The 22,784-nt window shown below is 37.2% G+C and overlaps 1 protein-coding gene across 1 annotated transcript in view; it reads left to right on the forward strand.

Moving 5' to 3' along the window:
• Positions 1-21,765, forward strand: part of atrnl1b (attractin-like 1b) — a 904,204-nt gene extending 882,439 nt beyond the window's left edge. The window contains exon 29 of the mRNA XM_060841800.1: positions 20,039-21,765. Within this exon, the coding sequence (XP_060697783.1) occupies positions 20,039-20,163 (125 nt within the window). The 3' untranslated portion in view covers positions 20,164-21,765. The remainder of the gene's footprint in view (positions 1-20,038) is intronic.
• Positions 21,766-22,784: the final 1,019 nt, after the last annotated feature.

Here is a 22,784-nt window from a genome sequence, read left to right on the forward strand (position 1 = left end):
CTTCCCATTATTGTCAGTGTTCAATGCAGCAGACTAAAGATATTAATAATGTAAACTGCATGTACCCCACTTGGATTGTAAATGTTCATCCTTTTATCATTATAACTTTTATTTTGAAGATCAGCATGTGACAAAGGAAGTTCTCATTGCATACAGGCTGTTTAATAAATACAGATAGCAATTAAAAACACATCTTTATATGCAAGTACGTAATGCGATTTAATTAGAATAAATATTAAAAGTTTGGGTTGTAATGAAAGGGATGGTTACTTATGTTTTCATTGCGGTGACAAATGCATTTTCTTAGATTCTTTCGAAAGTTTTGTGTCTTAGAATTGCCCATGGTTTATGCAAAAGAACACAAACATATAAGACCTCAAGTGCCCATTGTTCAATAGTTATCCTTTTCCATTTAATAATAGTGAGAGATTGCCTGCAAGTTGCTGGAAATTTGAGTGACATCCCCCACAAGGCATTTCAGTTCTGACTGAGATTTGTGTATCTCCTTAACCAATCAGGTTGAAAGCTTGGGAAATGACCAGCACAGGTATAACCAAAGAAGTGTTAATTTATAGTGAATATTTCAAACTCAAATTGCTAAACAAAAAGATGGAAAGGACATTTGGCTTAAGAAAGAAAAAGGTCCAGAAAAATAAAGCTTAAAAATGTTAAAGGAGCATAGTGGCAAGATTCGGCCATTCCGCCCATCATTCTGTCATGCTCTGTCATTCTAGATTACGGCTGATCATCTACCTCAGAGTCATATTCCCATGCTTCCCTAGTCCTTGATTGCATTAGTAACTAGAAATACAGCAGTATCTTACTTTGTTTTGATTTCTAGCAACAATTATACTTAAATAGATCATTTTCAGTACCACTGAGATTTTAGATTTACAAAATAAAAAGCACCTTATGAAAAAGATACTTGATTAAAATGGATAAGACCGAACCTTCTATGCTAGGTTCATTTCTCTTGTATGAGTTCAACAGCATGCCAGCTGTTGCAGTTCAACGGTGAGCCATGAAGCATGACTGCTTACATCCAGTTCTGAACAGTCTGAATAATAAAAATTCTAAACACAGAAATCTTATTTCCTATTGTCATAGTTTTAGATAATATTTTTCTGACATTACTTACCATGATAAATTTCCACATTGACTGCCTTGATTTGCAAACGACAAGTTGCTCTGTGGGACAAGTTTTAAAAGTCTTTCCTAACTTCATTGCCATCTAGAATATAATAACCTTATATTCATCAACCCAGAATTTAACTAGTTAGGAAGAGAAAAAAGAAACCAAGTTGTACACCCTAGGTCTCTTTTGGATTTTTTTTCTTATTTCTGTTCGTGACTTCTTTGTGTTTTCATATATTAATTATACCATATGAGCACATTATTTTGCTTAGAATAGGGCTCAAGAGGATTTAATTGAAATTATAGTTAAATGCTGCAATGTTTCATAAAGCAGCAAACATCTTGTCAGTGACTCTAGTTATGATAGATATTTAAAACAATTACTTCATCAAAAAACTTTCTGCTCCCATGTCTTCTATCTGACAGTGATTTCTGTTCTATTAAAAAGGGAAACAATTACATTTAGTTAAACATAAATGCAACTAATTATTATATGTAAACAAGATGGAAAAACATTGTGTTGTTTCCATCCCTTAGGCATATTCTAATTCCTCCACATATGATAGAATGTTTTATACATAGTATGAAGTTCATAAAAGTTTTTGATTTCTGTTTCTGTTGTTTCTGTTTTTGATTTTGTTCTTTAAATCTGTGCCTAAGAAAGGACAATGGTAAGATAGATCATAGTTTACAGTCAAAGAAAGACAAGTTTTACTTTAAAAAACAAACTTGACAGGTTTGAAGTTATTGTTATGGTTCAAAGATTTCAGGATTTTGTTTCCATTTTACAATATTGAGTTGTGAAAAATAGCTGAACGTGGATAGCATATCAGTAGTGCCTCTGGAGTTCAGTACAATATAAAAGGAAAATCATCTTCCTAAAAATATTTTGGACATTACCTGTCGATAGTATCTGGTCAATCACTCTGTTGAATAGCAGCTCCACACCCACCGGAGTCCTATATTATCACTGGATCCTAGGCCAGAGGTGAGTGGTGGCAGGAAAGGAGACTCTGGGGAGTGGGGATTGGGTTTCAGCTGACCCTTCCCTCTCCTTGGGACTCCACAAGCAACCCTAAATGCTTTTGCTTGTTGTGTTTCCCACATGGGGACCCTGTCACCTGTCTCTGAATTAATATCAGCAGCAGTAAGATGAACCCCTCATGTGGACATTAAGTAGCCATTAACGGCCTCAATTGGTGATTTTCAGACAGATTGTTCACTAGCATTCTAGGCATGCACTTTGTTGGAGTGGAAGCAGATAAAGAGCAGGAGCTGCACCCACCATCCTTTCACTTAATTAATGGCCACCAAAGTTATCGTAGAGCAGTGCACAAGGAACTGCTATGTGTTTATAGGTGTGATGTAGTGCCATAAATTAAAGCACAACAACTGATATTTCTTTGAAGGAATTGCTGCATGTTTTTCCAGATTTTCTCATTTGCCAAACAAAAACCCACAGAAGCAAAATCCACTTGGCCAAAGGTTTTCCTTGGTTATTTGTGACACATCTTTACATTATTCATGACTTATTCATGAAACCTAATACATCTCCAGTCTGCACCCTGGATCTAACTTTACAGTTATCAATGACACTATCTTGTCAGATATGCCAACGTTTTCTGTCCAGAAAGTGGATGCTCAAGTAAGTTGCTTCAATGGATGTCAGCATACATTTATCCTGCCTGCTAACAGGATTTAACTGCAAGTCAGTCATAACAAGAAATAAGAATTGTCAGCCTGTTTAAAATTATTAACATACATGGTGATTTATGTAATTTTATTTTAAAGTCTGTGATACACCAATCAGCAATAGGCTAGCCTAAAATATGTCAGGCACAGCTGCATCAAAGCAGATTCAGTAACCAGTCAAATTTCTATTTTCATATCAGTCCAAATAGGGACAATAAAACAAGAGAGCCACAAGATGAAACAAAAACGAAAAGTGCAAAAGAACCTCAGCCACTCTTGGACAGAGAAACATAATGTTTAGAGTCCACTATGACTCATGTTTGGAACTTAGCTCCAAGTTGTCTGGCTATCCTTTCCACCGAAAAAATTAAGCTCAGCTTCTGACAAGAACATAGACTTATTATCCACATTTGAGTATTATATTTGTTAGTGTATTGTTGCTGCTCCTTTGACAAGGTTATGCTGTCCTTGGTTTTGATTTCTAAGAGGTCGTAAAAGCAGTGATTCCAAAAATTCGGTATTTAACTCCTTGAGAATGTTTTTATGTTTTTGAAAAAGAACACGTACAATGAAAAGGGAGTGGCTATTCAGGCATTCTCATTGCGTTACAAAATCTTGAGAATTCCATCACTTCTGTTGGAATCCAGCTACAGTATGCCATAGCTGTTAGGAATTATCTTTGATCCTCCTCAGGGGATGCTATCTTGACTTCTAGAGCTCTACAATGCTCTGCAACAATATTGATGATTAGTTTTAACGGGCATTTCTGATCACTTTAAACCATGTGAATTTGGATTTATCATTGGTCAAGTATGAACCCCAGTTGCTTACTGTCTTTAAATCAGAAACAGCCCTAATGTTAAAGACTGCATTTAAATGTGTGTGGCAATGAGGAGCCCTAGTAAAACTAGAGTAAATGGAAATTAGAGGGAAAATTCTCCACTGTTTTGAATCATACTTCACGTAAAAAAAAGGTTGTCATTGTTGGAGATCGGTCATCTCAAGATATCCAGGATATCTCTGCAGTGCTCCTAGACTCAAAAATTTCAACAGTTTCATCAATAACCTTCCCTTCATCATAAGGTCAAAAATGGGGATGTTGCTGCTGATTGTACAAATGTTCATCACTATATGCAACTCCCTAGAGGCTGTATCAATCCATGTCCAAATGCAGCAAGACCAGGACAATATCTAGGCCTGGGCTGATAAGTGGCAAGAAATATTCATGCTACAGAAGTACTAAACCATGTTCATCTCCAACAAGAGAAACTCTAATCATTGCACCTTGACAATCAGTGATGATAATGACATTGAATGTCCTCCTAACAATGTCCTGGGAGTTACCATTAACCAAAAACTTAACTTGACCAGCCTTATATATACTTACACATCACCTCAGGTCAGAGGCTAGATATCCTGCTGATATGGACCAGACCAACCTCCCTCAAAACATATCAAGGAGATAGCCTAGACTCTAACTTTTAACTTATTTAAAGGCAAGTGTAAGCCATTGTGTTCCAGATGGGATTTGCTTGGTCAAACTACAGGCTTTAAGTGAAACACTGTTGTATTTTAACTGTTGTGTAAGAATAAAGCAAAAAAAAAGAATTGGCATAACTTTAACTCAATAAAAATACTTAACAAAATAATATATTCCTTAACTACTAATCATCAGCTGTTCCAATATAGCAGCAGTCCATAAGCAGACCCTTGGCAAAGGCAAATTCAGCAAAGCAGGTTTTCTCACATGCTATCTCCAGTCCAGGAGAAAGAAACACTGAAATAAGCAATCTAGCAACAGAGAAATAATTCAAACTTTTAACTGCAGCAGAGACACTTATATCTAGCCGCTTCAAAGCCAAAAACCCCAACTTCTACTGAAGGCAAAACTAAACACGAGGGCAGCGTCAGCCTGAGTTCACCCACTCATGCTTCTTTTGTCTAGTTTTAAGAAAACACACAGTGCTCAAAGTTGTTTACCTGCTGCTTCTGAAGCAGATACTCCAGTACCACTTGAAACAACTCTCAGTAAGAAAAACAGTGGAGAACAAATCCCTCTTAAAGGCTCTGTACTGTAGTAAATAACTCACCTATTGACTCCCCAAAGACTTTCCACCATCTACAGGGCACAAATCAGGAGTACGATGTTATCCTCCCCACTTACCTGGATGAGCACAGTTCCAACAACACTCAAGAAGCTTGAAGCACTCCAGGAAAATGCGGCCTACTTGATTGGTATCACACCTATAAAATTCACTCCCACTACCAGCTGTCTGGACAAGCGTTATGACTTAGTGCCATTCTCTTTCCTTTCCCCATTGTATTAATAATCATCTAATGCTCTCTTGAATGCCTGAATTGAACCTGCTTCCACCACAGTTCCAGGCATTAAGTCCCAGATGCTAATTACATGGTGTGTGAAAAGGTTTTTCTCACATCAGATTTGCTTCTTTTGCAGCTTAATGTACATAGTAACAACCACTAATTTTAAGCTTTTCTGTATGAGACTTTTTTTTACAAGTAGCCAGAAATTCATAGATTCACAAGAATATTAAGTCACAATCTCATTCCATTTTATTTCTATCCAAAAAAAAACACATCAGTTCTACTTCCTGCTAAAACGTAACCATGTCCTGAGCCAAACATTCTGAATTATGTACACTGTCCTTCTCCGTTACATTCTCTGCATGTCATTAATATAATATGAATAATGTATTGATGATTATCAAGGCTAGGGATACACTATCACGCATTCGTATTCCTCCCAAAAGCAACCTGTTGCCCATGGTTTAATGGTTTTCGCAAAACTAAATTATGCCAAAAATTAGGGGGGATTAGTAGCACCTCATTAACTTCAAAATCACATTAGAATAATTTAATTTTATACAGAAGGCAACTTCACTATCTGTGTAATACAGGCTTATGCCAAAACTAGCCTAGAAGATACTTTGTATAATGTAAATTCATCAAAATTGAAAACATTGAATTTTTTTGAGATTGAATTGTTAAAGTCAACAGTTTAAAAGGATTATTAATAATAAAGTTCACATTTGTTAAAGTAAAAGACAAAACATGATACTATAACACAATGGGGATAATTTTCTCATTCCTTGTAAAATCTGCCTGATTTTCATTACATCAAAAGGTATCATTAAAGGGTTGCCTTGATCTCTGAAGAGTAATTCTGGCAATTTGCTCTCCTGGGATGAATAATTGTTCCAATATTAAAGAAAGTGTGGACAGGGCCTGCAATGTGTGCAGTGAACTGATATGGTATAGGTGGTCACAGCTTTATATTAAACAGAAATCCTTCTGTTCACAGAAGGAAAGAATAAAGAGAACATTTGTACTTTATGTATAACTTACATCCAAAATGGCCCAAGAATATCACAATCGATGCATTATTTTTGAAGTGTACTTAAAGTTAAGTGGACAAATATGGCACCACAAACAACAAATATTGAATAACCATTCAGCAGTCATGAATTAAGGATTGTTGCCCAGAACAAGAAAAGAAATCTGTTGAGCATTGAGTAGTGCCATTGGATCATTTACATCTCTTAAATTAAGAGTTGTCCATGAGATTTCAGTTTCTGGATCAGTGGTGCTGGAAGAGCACAGCAGTTCAGGCAGCATCCAACAAGCAGCGAAATCGACGTTTTGGGCAAAAGCCCTTCATCAGGAATATCAGGTCTTACCCAAAAGATTATGGCAACAATACAAAGTTCACTCAGCACTTCATTGATTTACCAACTCAAGGTTATATCATCTGCTGAATTATGCATCAAAGCCAGATGAACTCTCACATGCATTAATGTCACTTGTGTTTGGAAAACCCCATTGTGAAGCAATTGAGTTAAATGGATTGATAATTCAAACTTATATCTAAGGTTGTGTCAAAGTAAATCCTTCACAGGCTCATCACTCCTACTAGAAATTTTGAACTCAGCACACTTTATTGGCAAAATGAAAATCAGATAGAAAAGTACTTATTGTGTAGACAGGATTTAACTTTCCTCCAATCCTCCTTCAAAAAAACAAATTGAAAAATTGATGGTAATTAAAAACAAATTTCAATTGAATAAACTACTGTTCAACAAATTAATAAATTAACATTTGTTATAGTAAAAGCCAAAACATTCCAAAATAATGTCAGCTGCTTAAGCTTGGTTCACAGCTGCATTTTTCATTGCATACACTTGGAAGAATTGAACACAATTTATTGCATTGTAATGTTCTCTTTGTTTTTCATTGTCCTGTAGTGTATAGTTTTCACATTACTTGGAAAGATTCAATGTTCCCATCTCTTGGGACGATCTCTCTCAGGCTGAAGGATGAAGTAAAAACAGATTACCCTTAACATCACCAAGGCAAAGATTTATTAGTTAAAAACCTTCAGTGGAAAGCTGTCAGATATATTTATATGCATTTTCAGAAAGCTATTGGTTAACCGATGCACAGTAGCACATACATTAGATTGACTGCTTCTTGATGGATTCCTTCCCTGAATTCCTGAAAAGAGCATTTTCTGCTTGCAATCTTAACTGTTTCCAGCCCATGACCTTGTTTAGAAAGGGAAATGAATTAGCCAATGACAATCCTTTCATGTATCGTGGTCATTCAGCAAATGTTGATGGCCATCTCTATGTCAAATTTGCCAGATTAGATTGAATGATTAATCAATTGTGGATTGAAATTTAACATATTAAACAATAAAGAGGCTGAATGGGTTTCATGAGTGGGCAATGATCTGGTGATTGGAGTACATTGTGTGAGAATGTGAAATTGTCCATTTGGCAGGAGGAATAAAAAGATTATTATCTAAATTATGAAAGATTACAGAGTTCTGAGATGCAGAGGCAAAAGATTATTAAGCAGGTGCAATGAGTAATTAGGGTAGCTAATAGAATGTTATTGTTTAGTGAAAGGGGAACTGAAAACAAAACTAAGGAAGTTATGGTTTAGTTACATACAGCATTGATGAGCCCACATCTGGAATACTATGTACAGTATTTGACATTTTATTTAAGGAAGAATATAAATACATTGAAAGCAGGTTGTGAAAGTTACTGAATTAATATTTGGAATGCCTGGCTTGCTTTATGGGGAAAGGTCAGACAGGATAGGCTTGTGTCAACTGGAGTTTAGAGAGCGAGCACTCATTTGATTGAAACATATTAGATCCAGTTCCCTTTTGTAGAAGAATCTAGAACTAGGAGTCACTGTTTTAAAATGAAATGTAACCTGTTTAAGATAGAGACGAGAAGAGATTCTTTTCTCATAGAAGATTGCAAGAGTCTCTGGAGTACTCTTGCTGCAAGGTGGAAAAGCAGGATATTTGAATCTTTTGAACATAATTTTGGATTGTTTCTTGAAAGCTAAGGGGAAGGATGCTGTTGGTTGGGGGGGATTGATAATTAATCAGATCACATTGAACAGTAAAACAGGCTCAAGGAACCTACTCCTGCTTCTGATCTTTATGGTTGCATGTGGCTCATCAATTTAAGACCATTTTTGGTAAAGAAACTGCAATTGTGAGGATTCACACGGTGAGATGGCTATGTTTGCCTTTTTGAGTTTAAACAAAAATGCTGCCTGCAGATAAGAAAGACAATGAAAAGGCAGGAACACTTGGGGAAATATCGGACCCCTTGCATATATGCTTCGTCTGGCCTGCAGGAAAGGTGACCGAGAATCCAGACATCAATCACATCTAATTTATTCATTTTCTGAAGAAACAATGAGAAACTAACCTCATCCTTTTAATAGGATTCTTGCAAACCTCTTCCATCCCATATGTTTAAATTCCTTGACCACTCTTCTCCTAAAGAAGACTTCTGAGCAGTCCTTAAATCTCTTATGGGCATGGTGGCACAATGTTTAGCACTGCTGCCTCACAGTGCCAGAGACCCAGGTTCTGTTCCCGCCTCAGGCAACTGTCTGTGGAGTTTGCACATTCTCCCTGCGTCTGCGTGGGTTTCCTCCGGATGCTCCGGTTTCCTCCCACAGTCCAAAAATGTGCAGGTTGGGTGAATTAGCCATGCTAAATTGCCTGTAGTGTTAGGTGAAGGAGTAAATGTAGGGGAATGGGTCTGGATGGGTTGCTCTTCGGAGGGTCAGTGTGGACTTGTTGGGCCAAAGGGCCTGTTTCCACACTGTAAGTAATCTAATCTCTATTGAATGAGTTTGTGTGTGTATGAATATGTGAATGAATCTAGTGATCATTTTTGGATTACTTAGTGTTTAAAATAAACAATTTTTTAAAAAAATTTCCCTGAAAGTCTTCTGCTGTATAATCTCTTGATATTTTACACAGGATTAAAATGAACACGTGTACTATGCCTGTTCTTTAAATTCACTGATCACATGCAGTTTCAAAAGGTGACCAGGAATGTCACTGATTCCCTTTAACTTGATGATGCCACTTTTTTTTAAATTTAACTAGCCGCCTGTGTCAACTGGAGTTGGAAAAATGATATGCCAATTAAAGTAGTTGTTTGTTATCGTTTCCACAGAGATGGCATTATGTCATTATCAATATTTGGCTGCTTTCCACATTTATAATAGTCTCAGTAGAAAGGCCTCAGGTTCATACTCTGAAGCCCAAAATGGTTAATAAATTATTATTTTTCTTTGATGTGGGCTTAAGCTTCGAACAGGCTTTCATGAATGTCAGTGTTTTTTTTAACTAGAGTAGAGGATAAATTATATAATTAGACCTTTTCTTCATTTTCATTTCAGAATGGCTCTTGAGGTACCTCTCCATGGTGATGGTGGAGGTCATGAGTTGGCATTAACTTGCATGGGACATGAAGTTGGGGGATGTTGGTAATCATTAGGGGGACACAGGGTCTATAATGAGCCAGGTGCACAGTTGGGAGTGTGGATTAATATGGGACCTGATTGAGATTGGGAGGCTGATGGAGTATGATGGTTGAAGACCAGCAAGCATAAAGTTCGTGGAAACAACTCTGAGAAGCAGTGGGGGCCTTTTAAATAGCCTACCACAGCATTTGAAACCTTGACTACCTCCCAGTTCCACTGCCATGCCTGCTACCCCCACTCTCACTCCACCCAGAGCAATCATTTTATTTGACAGTCAGTTTTGCCAGAAGGAGGTGATGCATGCTGGGACATTTCCTAACATTAACTCATGCCTCAGGAGCAGAAGTGCAGACCAGTGTTCCCGGCTGTAATCTATCATCAAAACCACTTTTGCTTTAGGTTTGATTATATTAAAATCTTATGAGTTTAATTTGGAATTTTGGTTGCAGAAAAGCAAGGAAAATTAACTTGGAAATTTTCAACCTAAAATCAAAATTCATTTTTTTCAAAGATGTATTATTGCCATAAAATGTATAGGCAACTCTGTCAAAAGTAAATTGTTAAATTTATAATTAATATGTATAACTAATAAAAGTAAATAGTACTGTACTGCAGTGGGACTCTTTGGGATTGACTTCAGTTTATCTTTCTTAAGGACTGGCTGCTGAAATTGATACAAGTTATATAATTTGACATCTTGCATGTGTCTTATCCTTGCATATATATAGGAGTCCATTTGCACTACTTAACCTATTTAGGTATATTATTTGCCAAACATGTCAGCACACCATACTGTACTCTTCGTATGTAAAAACTACAGATTTTCAAATTCCCTAAGTACGAAGTACTGTGGGCAGCATGGTGGCTCAGTGGTTACCACTGCTGCCTCACAGCTCCAGGGACCCGGGTTTGATTCCAGCCTTGGGTGACTGTGTGAAGTTTACAAATTCTCCCTGTGCCTGCGTAGGTTTCCTCCGGGTGCTCTGATTTCCTCCCACACTCCAAAGATGTGCAGGTTAGGTGATTGGCCATGTTAAATTGCCTATAGTGTTCAGGGATGTGCAGGTTAGCTGCTTAGTCAGGCTACATGTCGAGTAGTATGGATGTGGGTCTTTGGAGGGTCAATGTGGACTTGTTGAGCCACAGGGCCTGTTGCCACACTGTACGGATTCAAAAAAAATTTCAGAGTTTTACAGTTACTATTGATTGTACTTAATAGTGAATCTGATCATCTGACAAAGGCAAACATTATTAAAAGCTTTAAACTGTGAGATATTTTAACACATTCAGAATGATAATATTGACTTGTAACCAAACTTTCTAAAGTAAATAAGAGTTTGATTTTTTTTGTTCTTTCATGGAATGTGGCCAGTATTCATTGTCCATCCCTATGTGCTCATGAGGAGATGGTAAGGAGCAGCTTTCTTGAACCTTGGCATTCCATTTGGCGTGAGTAGATGCACAATTTTGTTAGAAAAGAAGTTTCAGGATTTTGACCCAGTTACAACTGTTAGGATGGTAAATGCCTTGGAAGGGACCTTTTAGATGATCGTGTATTGAGGTTGGTCTGTGTAGTCTAAGAAATCATGGTGAATTTCTACTGTGCATCTTGCAGATGGCACACACTGCTGCTACTGAGTTTTGCTGGTGGAGGGTGTGAATTTGTGGATATGGTGCCAATCAAGCAGCTACTGTATCCTGAATTGGTATCAAGTTCCTTGAGTGTTGTTGGAGCTGCAGTCATCCAGGCAAGTGGGAAGTATTCCATCATGCTCCCTGATTTGTGCCTTGTTGATGTTAGATAGGCTGGGGAGAGTCAGGAGGTGATTTACTCGCTGCAGGATTCCTGGCCAATATATTTGTATGGCTAGTACATTTCAGTTTCTGGTTAATGGTAACTCCCCCAGGATGTTGGGGCAATTGAACATCAAGTGAACATCATCTGTCACTTGTGTAGTGTTAATGATAACTGCAACTAGTCAATCCAAGTCTAGGTATTATGTAGGTCTTGAGATTGAGATTTGAATGATATAGCTTTGTTAAAGCTCCTTGACAAGACACTTGATCAAATGTGGCCTTAATGATAAGGGCTGTCATTCTCACCTCACTTGTTTTGAACTAAAGCCATGAGGTCAGAAGCAGTGCTCTGCCTGGCACTGTTGGTGACACCTTCCATCACTTTACTATTGCAATGTAGCAATGATAAATAGTTACTGCTCAGTCAGTTATTTCCTGTTAACCTCCCATAGAGGGAGGATAATGGAACAGCCTGCATTTATTTAGCATCTCTAACATAGCATCCCAGAGCACTTAACAGCAGATTAAGAGCAACTTTTAAGGAGTGCTGTAAAGGAATTGGGAGAACTAGAGAGCTTTAGGGAGGAAATTCCACAGCCATCTTATGCTTTGACAGCTAATGGCACAGATAATGGACTAATCGAAACCATGGAAATAAGAATTTAGAGGAAGTCAGATACTATGAAAGATTAACAATGGAAATAGGAAGTAGTGGAGCGAAATAATGATTTGAAAAAAATGATGAGAATTTTGAAATCGAGAAATTGTTTAAATAGAAACCAGCATAGGTCAGTGAGTATAGTGTGGTGAGTGGACAGAGTGACACATTCACTCAGTGATTAGCTCTGCTGCCTCACTGTGCCAGGCACCCGGGTTCAATTCCACTCTGGGACAGCTGTCTGTCTGGAGTTTACATATTCTCCCCATGTCTGTGTGGGTTTCCTCTGGTTTCTTCCCACAGCCCAAAGATATGCAGCTTAGGTGGATTGGCCATGCTAAATTGCCCATAGAATATTGATGGATATGCAGGCTAGGTGGGTTAGCCATTGGAATTGCCGGGTTACAGGGATAGGATGGGAGGGTGATGTTGGTCTGGGTGGGATGCTCTTTAGAGGATCGATGTGCACCCGATGGGCTGAATGTCCTGTTTCCACACTGTAGGGATTCAGTGATGGGATGAGTCAGTACACAGGCAACAGAGTTTTTTTTATAGCAGATAGTTATTGAAGTTTGAATGTAAGAGATTGGCCAGATTATTGGACTTGTCATGATGAGAGATAAAAATGGATTGGGGTTTTAACAGGTGTTGGTCTGAGGCTGAGGAAAGGTCAGAAAATGTTACAATGATGGAAAAAAAGTGAACTAAATGATGACAAGTACATGGTTGGAAACTCGTCCAGGGTCAAACATGACACCAAGATTATGAACAATAAGGTTTAGTCTCAGTGACTAGGGAGCTGAGGTTGTGGCAAGATCTGACAAATTGGTTTCAGTCTTTCCAATGTGGAGCTGGAGAAAATTACTGCTCATTCAAGACCAGATTTTGAAGAAGCAGTATGCTAATTGAGAGACAATGAAGAGATCAAGAGAGGAGGAGTGGTGACTAGAGTCAGCTGCTGTCTACAGTCTTGTGGAAACTGACCATGTGTTTTCCATAAATCTGTACTAGAGGTACAGATGTATGTTATGAGTCAAAAGGACCACAGGATAAGTCCTTGTGGAACATCAGAAATAACAGTATGGAAGCAGGAAAAGAAGCCTTGCAGGGGATTCTCTGGCAATAATAACATAGATAATGGTGGACGGTATAGTGCCACAAAGCTAAACAATGGTGGAGAAGTGTGTAATATAGCCAATTATTATTAGATTATATTCCCTACAGTGTGGAAACAGGCCCTTCGGCCCAACAAGTCCACACTGACCCTCCCTAGAGCAACCCACCCATTCCCCTACATTTACCTATGACGAGTCCACCTAACACTTTGGACAATTTAGTATGGCCAATTCACCTGACCTGCACATCTTTGGACTGTGGCAGGAAACCTGAGCACCCGGAGGAAACCCACGCAGACACGGGGAGAATGTGCAAACTCCACATACAGTTGCCTGAGTTGGGAATTTAACCTGGGTCTCTGGCACTGTGAGGCAGCAGTGCTAAACATTGTGCCACCGTGCCCATAAGAGATTTAAGGACTGCTCAGAAGTCTTCTTTAGGAGAAGAGTGGTCAAGGAATTTAAACACATGGGATGGAAGAGATTTGCAAGAATCCTATTAAAAGGATGATGCTAGCCACTGTGCCGTCCCTGTCTGCTGACCTAACAGGGAAAAGCAGTAAAGGTAGAACCATGTCAAAGATTACGTAAATTGAGAACGAGAGGGATAGTTTGCTTTATCTTGGACACGATGAATCAGATGTATTTGTAATTTTGGAAAGATCTGTTTGAAAACTATTAGGAGAAAGAAACCTGATTGGAAAGTTTCAGGCATGAAGTTCTGTTAAAGGTGGGCACCGTAACAACACATTTAAGGGCTTTGAGGAGGAAACAGGGATGGGAGATCAGATAGTAGTTTGTAACAACAAAATGTTCAAGTTTTATTGCTTGAGGAGGGGTGATGAGAGAGATTTGAAGGGGAGAAGGACAGCGCATTACAATATAAGCTAACATGTGAGCCAGTAAGGTAAGTTGGAAAGTGAACAGTCAGTGGGAGTTAGGCTGAGAGAGCAGAAGAGATGGATACTTAGGACCAGGGCAGGTGTGAGTTTTGGAGGACATTAAACCTAATGGGGAAAAAAAGCCCTAAAGGGAAGAAAACAGCAGATCATGTGGTCTGGCTTCCTTCCCTTAATTACACTCTAACAAAGGAATATATTAATAGTACTTTTTTTATTATTAACATCATTCAATTCTAATAAGTTATTTGCATCCTCTCTTTGAATGTCCTCCCATAAGCTAGGACCTGACTTGAAGGTTCCGTGATATCATATCGTGATAGAGTCACACAACATAAAGGCATATGCCGACCAACAAACTATACTTAGTCCATGCCGTACTATGCCCTGGCAATTTAAATGCTTGTCTAGATGCTTCTTAAATGTTGTGAGAGTACCTGTCTCCATCATATATCTCATGTAACATGTTCTACATCTTCACCAACCTCTATGGGGGGAGAAGTTTCCTCGTTCTCCTCTAAACCACTTAAGTCTCACTTTGAACTTGTGCCCCCAGCCTTGAAAGCATCTGCAATGGGGAAAGGATTCTAATGACCTACCTTATAATTTGGTATACCTCAATTCCTGATGAAGGGCTTTTGCCCGCAATGTTGATTTTCCAGCACCTAGGATCCTGCCTGACCTGCTGTGCTTTTCCAGCACCACACTGTCGATTCTAATCTCCAGCATCTGCAGTCCTCACTTTCACCTACCTCAATTAGTTCCCCACCTCAGCCTCCTCTGCTCAGGAGAAAACAACCCAGTCTCTCCTCATAACTGACACGTTCCATCTCTAATAACATTTTGGTGAATCTCCTCTGCATCATCTCCTGTACAATTGCGTCCATTTGATAGTCAGGGTGCAGGGGAGGGATCCAGAGCTACAGAGTTTTCAATCGTGGCCTAACCAATATGAAACTGTAACAAGACTTCCTTACTCCCTGTCTAATGAAGGCAAACTCCCTGTACGCTGATCTTTGTATTTCCAGAAGTGCTTTACTCATTACTTACACAATTGACTGAAGTTCTGTTTTCAATTATCCTTTTAGCTTAACTAATTACAGCCTTCATTTTCTTTAGTTGTTCCTTTTATTTGAATCTGTGTAGTTGAGTATCAGATATTTGCTTTTTGGAGAAATGTAAGATTACAGTTGGGATTTCAGAAAGGAGCAGTGACCTCACAAACCATCAAGAAAAATATGAGTGAGACTGCCTCCACATACCCTGGAAGCAATAATCCTGTTCAATGTGGTTCAAGTTATTGGATTTTAGAACAAACACAGGATGGATATGCACCAATTTGCATTAATTGTGAAAATTGACCTCAATATCATTATATACAGTTATATCATTTCAATCAAATAAATTTTAACTAGCATCAACAAAAAAGTTTTAAATGTGTCGTTTGCAGGATTTTGACGTGTAAATTGACTGTCATGTTTGCTGATATGGTGACAGTGAGTGACTTTCAAAAAGACTTTATATTGGCTGTGAAATGCTTTATGACATGCTGAGGATGCAAAAGCCACCATATAAACACAAAAGATAAAATACTGCAGAAACTGGAAAACTGAAATATAACAGAAAATGCCAGAAGTACTTCTGAGGTCAGGCAGGGTCATATAAATACATGTCTTTCTTATAAGTACCATTACAGTATAATGTCTTATCTCGATTTATTACTGCAGCACAATGAGTTTTGGAATTTATAACTCTGTGGACAACAATATTCTCTTTCAATTGATTCAGTAGCTGCACATAATATGTTGCAGAAACAAAAAACCTTGGCACCATTGTAAGATGCCTGAAAGAAGTGCATTATTCTAACCCATTTCTATGAGACACATCTGGAGCCATGTCCTCTATCCTCTTGTGTTTAAATTCCATTCATGTGAGGAAGAGATGTTTCAAAAAGAAAATTCTATATTTTGCCCACCAGACTAATACCTATGACCTTGACTTTTAGCTATTGTACTTTTCTATGGTAACGAATACGAAAATATCATCAACCAATGCCTGAAATAGCAACTTTTTTTTATTTCTTCAAGCCCACCATAAGGAAAATACAATCCTAAATAACTACTGTAAATACCATATTCACAGAAGTAGGGTGTGTATACAATAATTATCTAAAGTTTGATTTATCAGAGTTATTTGGAGCATAGTTTACTGGAAGCTTAATTTAAAACTTGGGTTGCGAAAATAGTAAATATAGATGCCACAGGTTAGTTAGATTTGGTTTTCACTTTGATTTGTAATTGGTGAAGGCTATTAGAATAAATATGTCTATAATCTGTAGTTCAGACAATTTGAAGGTTTTTATTGAAAGTTTTTAGGTATTAAAACTAGACTACCTTCAAATGTTGAGAGAGACCTGAAGTTCTCTGGAAAAGTAAAGGCTGAGGGGTAACCCAATAATGTTATGTAGACTACCGATTAAGATTACTACCGATGCCACGTGCTCATGATAGTAGGAATAACAGGATACACCAGATGATACATGGGTGGGGAAACATTGTAGCAGGGCGGGATTCAGTTTCCTGCGATATTGAGGCTGGCTTTGGAGAGAATGAGACTGAAACAAGGAGTACAGGTTGCTCCTGGACTGCACCGGGGCTAGTGTCCTCTGGAGATGTATGGTGGTTTTGTGGGTGAAGAGTTGCTCATGCTGTCAGAGAGAGTTTAATCTAGAATGAAATGGGGATGGGAACCTGATCAGGAAGTCATAGAAGGGGGTGAAAATGGGAGTCAGAAAAAACAAGGATGAGAAACAAATGAACCATAATGCAAAATAAAGTTAGGATAACAAATAAGGTTAAAAACACAATTCTTTTGTCAAGACCTGGTATCTCAATACACAGAACACTTGGCAATGGTTAATATTTAAAGAAAGTATGCATGAATTACAACAATTTGTAATTCCTACGTGGCACAAAAAATGAAATAGAAAATGTGCCTCAAATAAGATTAGAAAAAGAAATTAGGGAAAGTATTAGATCCAATGAGGAGACATAAAATTGGTACAAGGAGCGTCAAGACTAAAAATTGGGAACATTTTAGAATTCAGGAAAAGAGGACAAAAATTTTGACCAAGAGGGGAAAATAGAGTGTGAGACTAAAGCTGGACAGAGCATAAAACCTAACTGTAAAGCCTTATATAAATGTATGAAGAGAAGAAGGATACTAAAGACAAATGGTCAGAAGGTAGGAAATTATAATGGAGAATAAAGAAGTGACAGAAGAACTTGGTTCTGTCTTCGCAAAAAATATCACAAATAACCTCTCAGAAATGTTAGGGAACCCAGGATATGGTGAGAGGGAAGAATTCAAGAAAATCAGTGTTAATAAAATAATAGTGTTAGGGACATTAATGGGGTTAAAGGCTAACAAATCACCAATCATTATTGCCTGCTGATCTATATCCCAGAGTACGAAAGGAAGTGGCCCTGGAAATATTGGATGGTCATCTTCCGAAACTCTATAGACTCTTGAGCAGCTCCTATAGACTGGAGGGTGTCAAATATAACCCTACTATTTAAAAAGGGAGGAAGGAAATGTCTGTAGTGGAGAGAAATGCTAGAGTCTGTCATAAAAGACTTAAGAGAATATTTGGAAAGCATTATTGGAAAATACACAAAGCAAGCACGGGTTTATGATAGGCAAATGATGCTTAAAGCTACTGGAGGTTTTTTTCAGGATGTAGCTAGTAGATTAGATAAAGAAGAAGCAGTGGATATGGTGTATTTGGATTTTCAGGAGGCTTTTGATAAAGTCCTACAGAAGAAGTTAGTGGGCAAAACTAAAGCATACTAGATTGGAAATAGTACGCTGTATGGATTGAAAATTGGTTGAAAAAGAGGAAACAGGATAGTAGGCAATGACTAGTGAGGTATCAAAACAATCAGTGCTTAGACCTCAGGTATTTATGATGTATACATATAATATATATATATATATATATATATATATGACCCAGAGAAGGGAACCAAAGGCAACATTTCAAAGTAATTCAGACAAGTTGAGTGCATGAACAAACACAGAGTAGACACAGCCGTTCCTCATGCCCGAAACGTCGATTCTCCTGCTCCGTGGATGCTGCCTGGCATGCTGCGCTTTTCCAGCAACACATTTTCAGCACAGAGTAGACACAGTACAGCATGGCTAAATATGAATTTATACACTTCAGTGTTTAAAAAAAACAGATGAAGAGTGTTACTTAAATGATGATTTATTCAAAAAATATGGATTTACAAAAGAATCTGGTCTGTTTGTACACCAGTCAATGAAAATAGACAGGCCAATGCAGCAAACAATAAGGAAGGTGAATGCCATATTGGCCTTCATAGCAAAATGATGTGAATTCAGAGGTAAGGATGACTTACTGCAGTTATGCAGGACCTTTGTCAGACCACAGATGGAGTATTAGTGCCTAAGAAAAGATATGCTTGTCATAGAGGGAGTGCATGGAAGTTCACCAGGCTGATATGGAAATGGCAGGACTGCCCTACAAGGAGAAATTGGTTCAACTGAGCCTATATTCATTGTGTTTAGAAGCAAAAGGATCTGATTAAAACTTATAAAGGTCCAGCAAACTAGAAAGACTTGATGCAGGGAAGATGTTTCCTTTGGTTCATGGGTCTAAAACTAGGGGTTATAATCTCAGGGTATAGGTCAACCAATTTCAGACTGAGGTTAGGACAACCAATTTCAGACTGAGGTTAGGAAAAATGTTTTCACTCAAAGGGAGGTGAACCTATTGAATTCTATATGGAAGGCTGTGGAGACCAAGTGACTGAATATATTCAAGAAAAAGATAGATATCTCTTTAGATATTAAAGTCATCAAGGGGTGTGAGGAGAAAGCAGGAATGGTATCTAATTGTAATTTGAAGCAGATAGCATGGCATGTATTTTATACCTGTTTTACTGAAAGTTTTATCAACCTATTGAATATTAAAAAAACACTTGAATTGAACACATTGATTTGCATATTTGTATTAGGGAAAAGCTAAGTTAATCAGAGCTACTTCATACAATTTGACAAAGGCTCTGTGGGATTGATTAGCATATCTAAATAAAGTATAAGTTCAGCATTTACTACTTCTTCATGTATATACATGAAAGCAAGCATTCACCCCACATGAGAAAAACTGCAATGAAAATGTTGGATGAAAGCAATACATGAAGTCTGTTTAATTATCTAATTTTCTTTTCTTTTAAGTAGAACAAATTTTCAGTAACATGATAAGCAATATTGCTTGCAGAAAGGTATTCATGCTACTAATTTTCATGAAATATCCTCTTTCCCACCTGATATTTCCTCACATAATCAATCTCAGCCAACCATTCACTTCAGGACTTAAACTATTTAAAATATAATTATTCTTAAATACTTCAAAGCACTTCAAAATTCAATGAAGTGTTTTCAGATACATATGAAATTCAAACCCTGAAAGAAAGTGGACATTTGTAATGAACATTTGAGGCACTATATTTATATAAAGGCTTCAACTTGCTGTACATTTAAATTTATTTGACCAGTGCTTCTGTGAATCATCGTGACATAGTTAATGAAATTCCTTTAGACCTCAAGTTTTGAGTAATGAATTGTTCTTCATTTAATTGTATTGCTTTGATAACTAGGAACAGTACTGGACTGGAGAACACAATAAATGAATTTCATAAGATGATTTATGTGACATCTTGAAAAATGATCTTCTGTAGTGACCTGATTTAATGGAAATCAAACAGCATTGCCATACCAAACACACTTTTTCGAAGTTGGAGTGGATAGTCTTTGCACTGTGCAGAAAAACAACCAGTGTGTCGTAAAGGCTAATGGAGCTCCAAGTAAATCATTTTTCATTTTTGTTTCTGCAGGTCTTGCCATAGCCAGTGCACTTATAGATATTTCTCAACAAAAACCAAATGAGTGCAAAGAGAAGACCTCAGCAGTTAGAAACAGAAAACAACTCCCTCCAACACATCAAGGAACTTGTGTATAAATTGTATAAAAACTCACTTGTTTATCTTTAATCTTTTTTTCCTTTTGATATGGCTTTATTTATGAAGCCACTCAACAGCCTCAGACTTTGAAGGGGCAACAGCATAAGAATATTAAAACGTGGGCCCTGTCATCTCCATATATAAAATCAGAGATGGGTCCTGTACCAGTCAATGGAGGTTAGACTTGTCTTCCATGCTGTCATTTTGATTTATTACATTTTCACATCATTAGTCATATTTTTGAAAACGATCATGAAAATAAAATTTAAAATGCTCAATGACCACAGATTTTTTTTCCCTTTTAGGAACATGTTGAAGGCAATTGATTGTGTATGAATAACTCAGTCTTTTTAAGATTGTCAAAGTATTAATGCAGATATGTTAACGGGAATGAATGTTTTTGATATATGTGGTACTGCAATTTTGGTAACTGTGAAGGGGGAGGAGAGAAATGTGTAAATGTGGATACATTTGTAACCATCTCTGAAGTCTGCGGTTATTTTTATTCTATAGTGGACATATGGAATAATACCGCTGTTGGCGGTTTGATTCATGGTTGCTTGCATGTTACAATGGTGCTGGAGCAATAATTAGAAATCAATAGTATGCTAATTATTTGAAAAAAATACAAGTGTTGCAATTTATAATATTCCTGGATTCTGCGTTTACATTTCAGTCTTCGTAAGGAATGCAGAAAATACTTCACTGCTGTCTTGTTGAATCACATTATAGGAGAGCATTTATAAAAATGTTATTTATTGCAGACATCTAAGGGGAAAACCCCACATAATTACATTTTTTAAAACATAGTATATCCATTTTGGTGTTAGTTTACTGGGACAACTATATATGACAAAAGGAAAGAAAACACATCTTAGCATGGAAAGCAGATTGTGCAGTTCTGTCAGTGGTCATTATGTAAGTAACTTTGATAAACACTTGATTGAAATGATAGATATGTAATGGTGAAGGACACAGGGTAGAAGAATAACTTGAATTCATGCTTTTTTTTGTTTCTTGGATGGGTTTAGGTGGCTGAGTTTGTCACATAACAATTTAGCTAAACAATAAATTTGAAAGAATATCTGCTTTTTCTAACTGAAATTTGATGTAATTTCTAAAAAAAAAAGTGCATCAGGCAAGCATGGGACACTTGGTTCAGTAATGTGTCTGATTCCAGTTTTCATATTTGAAGGAAATCTTCTCGTAGACTTATACTAGACAATGATCTCGGACTTTTCCCTACTATGTATACAGAAGCTGTTCTTTATATGTAACATTCGTGTTGAATTGCACTGATCTATGGGATTTTAGTTCTAACCTATATTGGAAACACATTTCAAGTAATTGTGTATTAAGGAGTGATGGAAGCCTCTTTTTTTTGCCTCATATTTCAGATAAAGGTTCTGTGATTACCATTTTTTACTAATTTGTTTCATTCCATTTGTGTCTTGCTAGGTAATTCATAAAATTGTAAAGTTATCACATCTGTAAATACACATCTGACAGGAGCAGTCAAGTGATTGCACAAATAAGTATTTTACACTGAAATATTTAGATTTGTATCATTAAAGAACAGCTCACTTAAATTTTGTGTTTACCTGGACCGATGTAAAACAGTTTTGAAGCTTCAACATAATAAAAAAAACTGAAAGTATTTTTCTTTCAATTTCTTTCTTGTATGTTGGAAAAATTCTTCACTTGTAATGGTGTGTAGGCTTTCTGATATTGCATTAGTGATAGCCCCAGGGGTACTAAAAGAAATAAAGCTGAATGTGTGCATGAAATGACAAAGTAGCAATTGCTGGAGAATATGTATCAATGCTTTGTTATTCTTTGAGATTTGATTTAATCATAATTCCTGTGTTTTGTGCTGTCTTTGAATTCATCTTCACTTTTCTAATGGGAAGGTTGCTGCAGAAAATTCTACCATTTTGCAATGAAAATGGATTCAAACAACCTATATGCAGCATCTAGTTTATTTCTAATTTATAGTGTAAGATGAGGAGCAGGTCAACAGGAACGAAGTGACAATGGCCATAACCAATATTTGTTACACAGATTACAAACCTTTTAACAAGATGTACTGGGTGAGGGTAGGAATAGGGCATTATTGAAGTTTTGGATCATTAGTTAAAGATCACTGAATAGTAGTCTCAACAGATAAGGATATAGGGAATCCTCTACTTCAAAAGCTGCTAATGGAGTAGAAAATATGAATTCAATATTCACAGTTGCACCAGTTCTCACCATTGATTTCTCTTATAATCTTGTGGTTTAAAAACACTTTGTAGTTATATACTTTTTTTAAAAAAATCCATCAACATTTAGTTTTTGTGAGGAATAAACAAGATTATCATATCCTTTAAAAACTGCTGCTTGTTCAAACACTTCACGATTTGTGGTAAAGGTTTTTATGTCACTATGCAGAATCTTCTGCTAGCAGTGAAAGACCCACATTGTCTCTTTTGAGGTACGCCTGCCAGAATATCAGCCAATCAGGCAGTTTCCAGGACAGCAGAGGGCCTTACTCTGGAATTAGACTCCCCCCACCACCCAAGGATATTATTGATCATTAATTAAAGAGGAGACATCACTGAATAGCAGTCTCAACACAGCA

The sequence above is a fragment of the Hemiscyllium ocellatum genome, chromosome 22 (assembly GCF_020745735.1).
Source record: "Hemiscyllium ocellatum isolate sHemOce1 chromosome 22, sHemOce1.pat.X.cur, whole genome shotgun sequence".
Classification (NCBI taxonomy): domain Eukaryota; kingdom Metazoa; phylum Chordata; class Chondrichthyes; order Orectolobiformes; family Hemiscylliidae; genus Hemiscyllium; species Hemiscyllium ocellatum.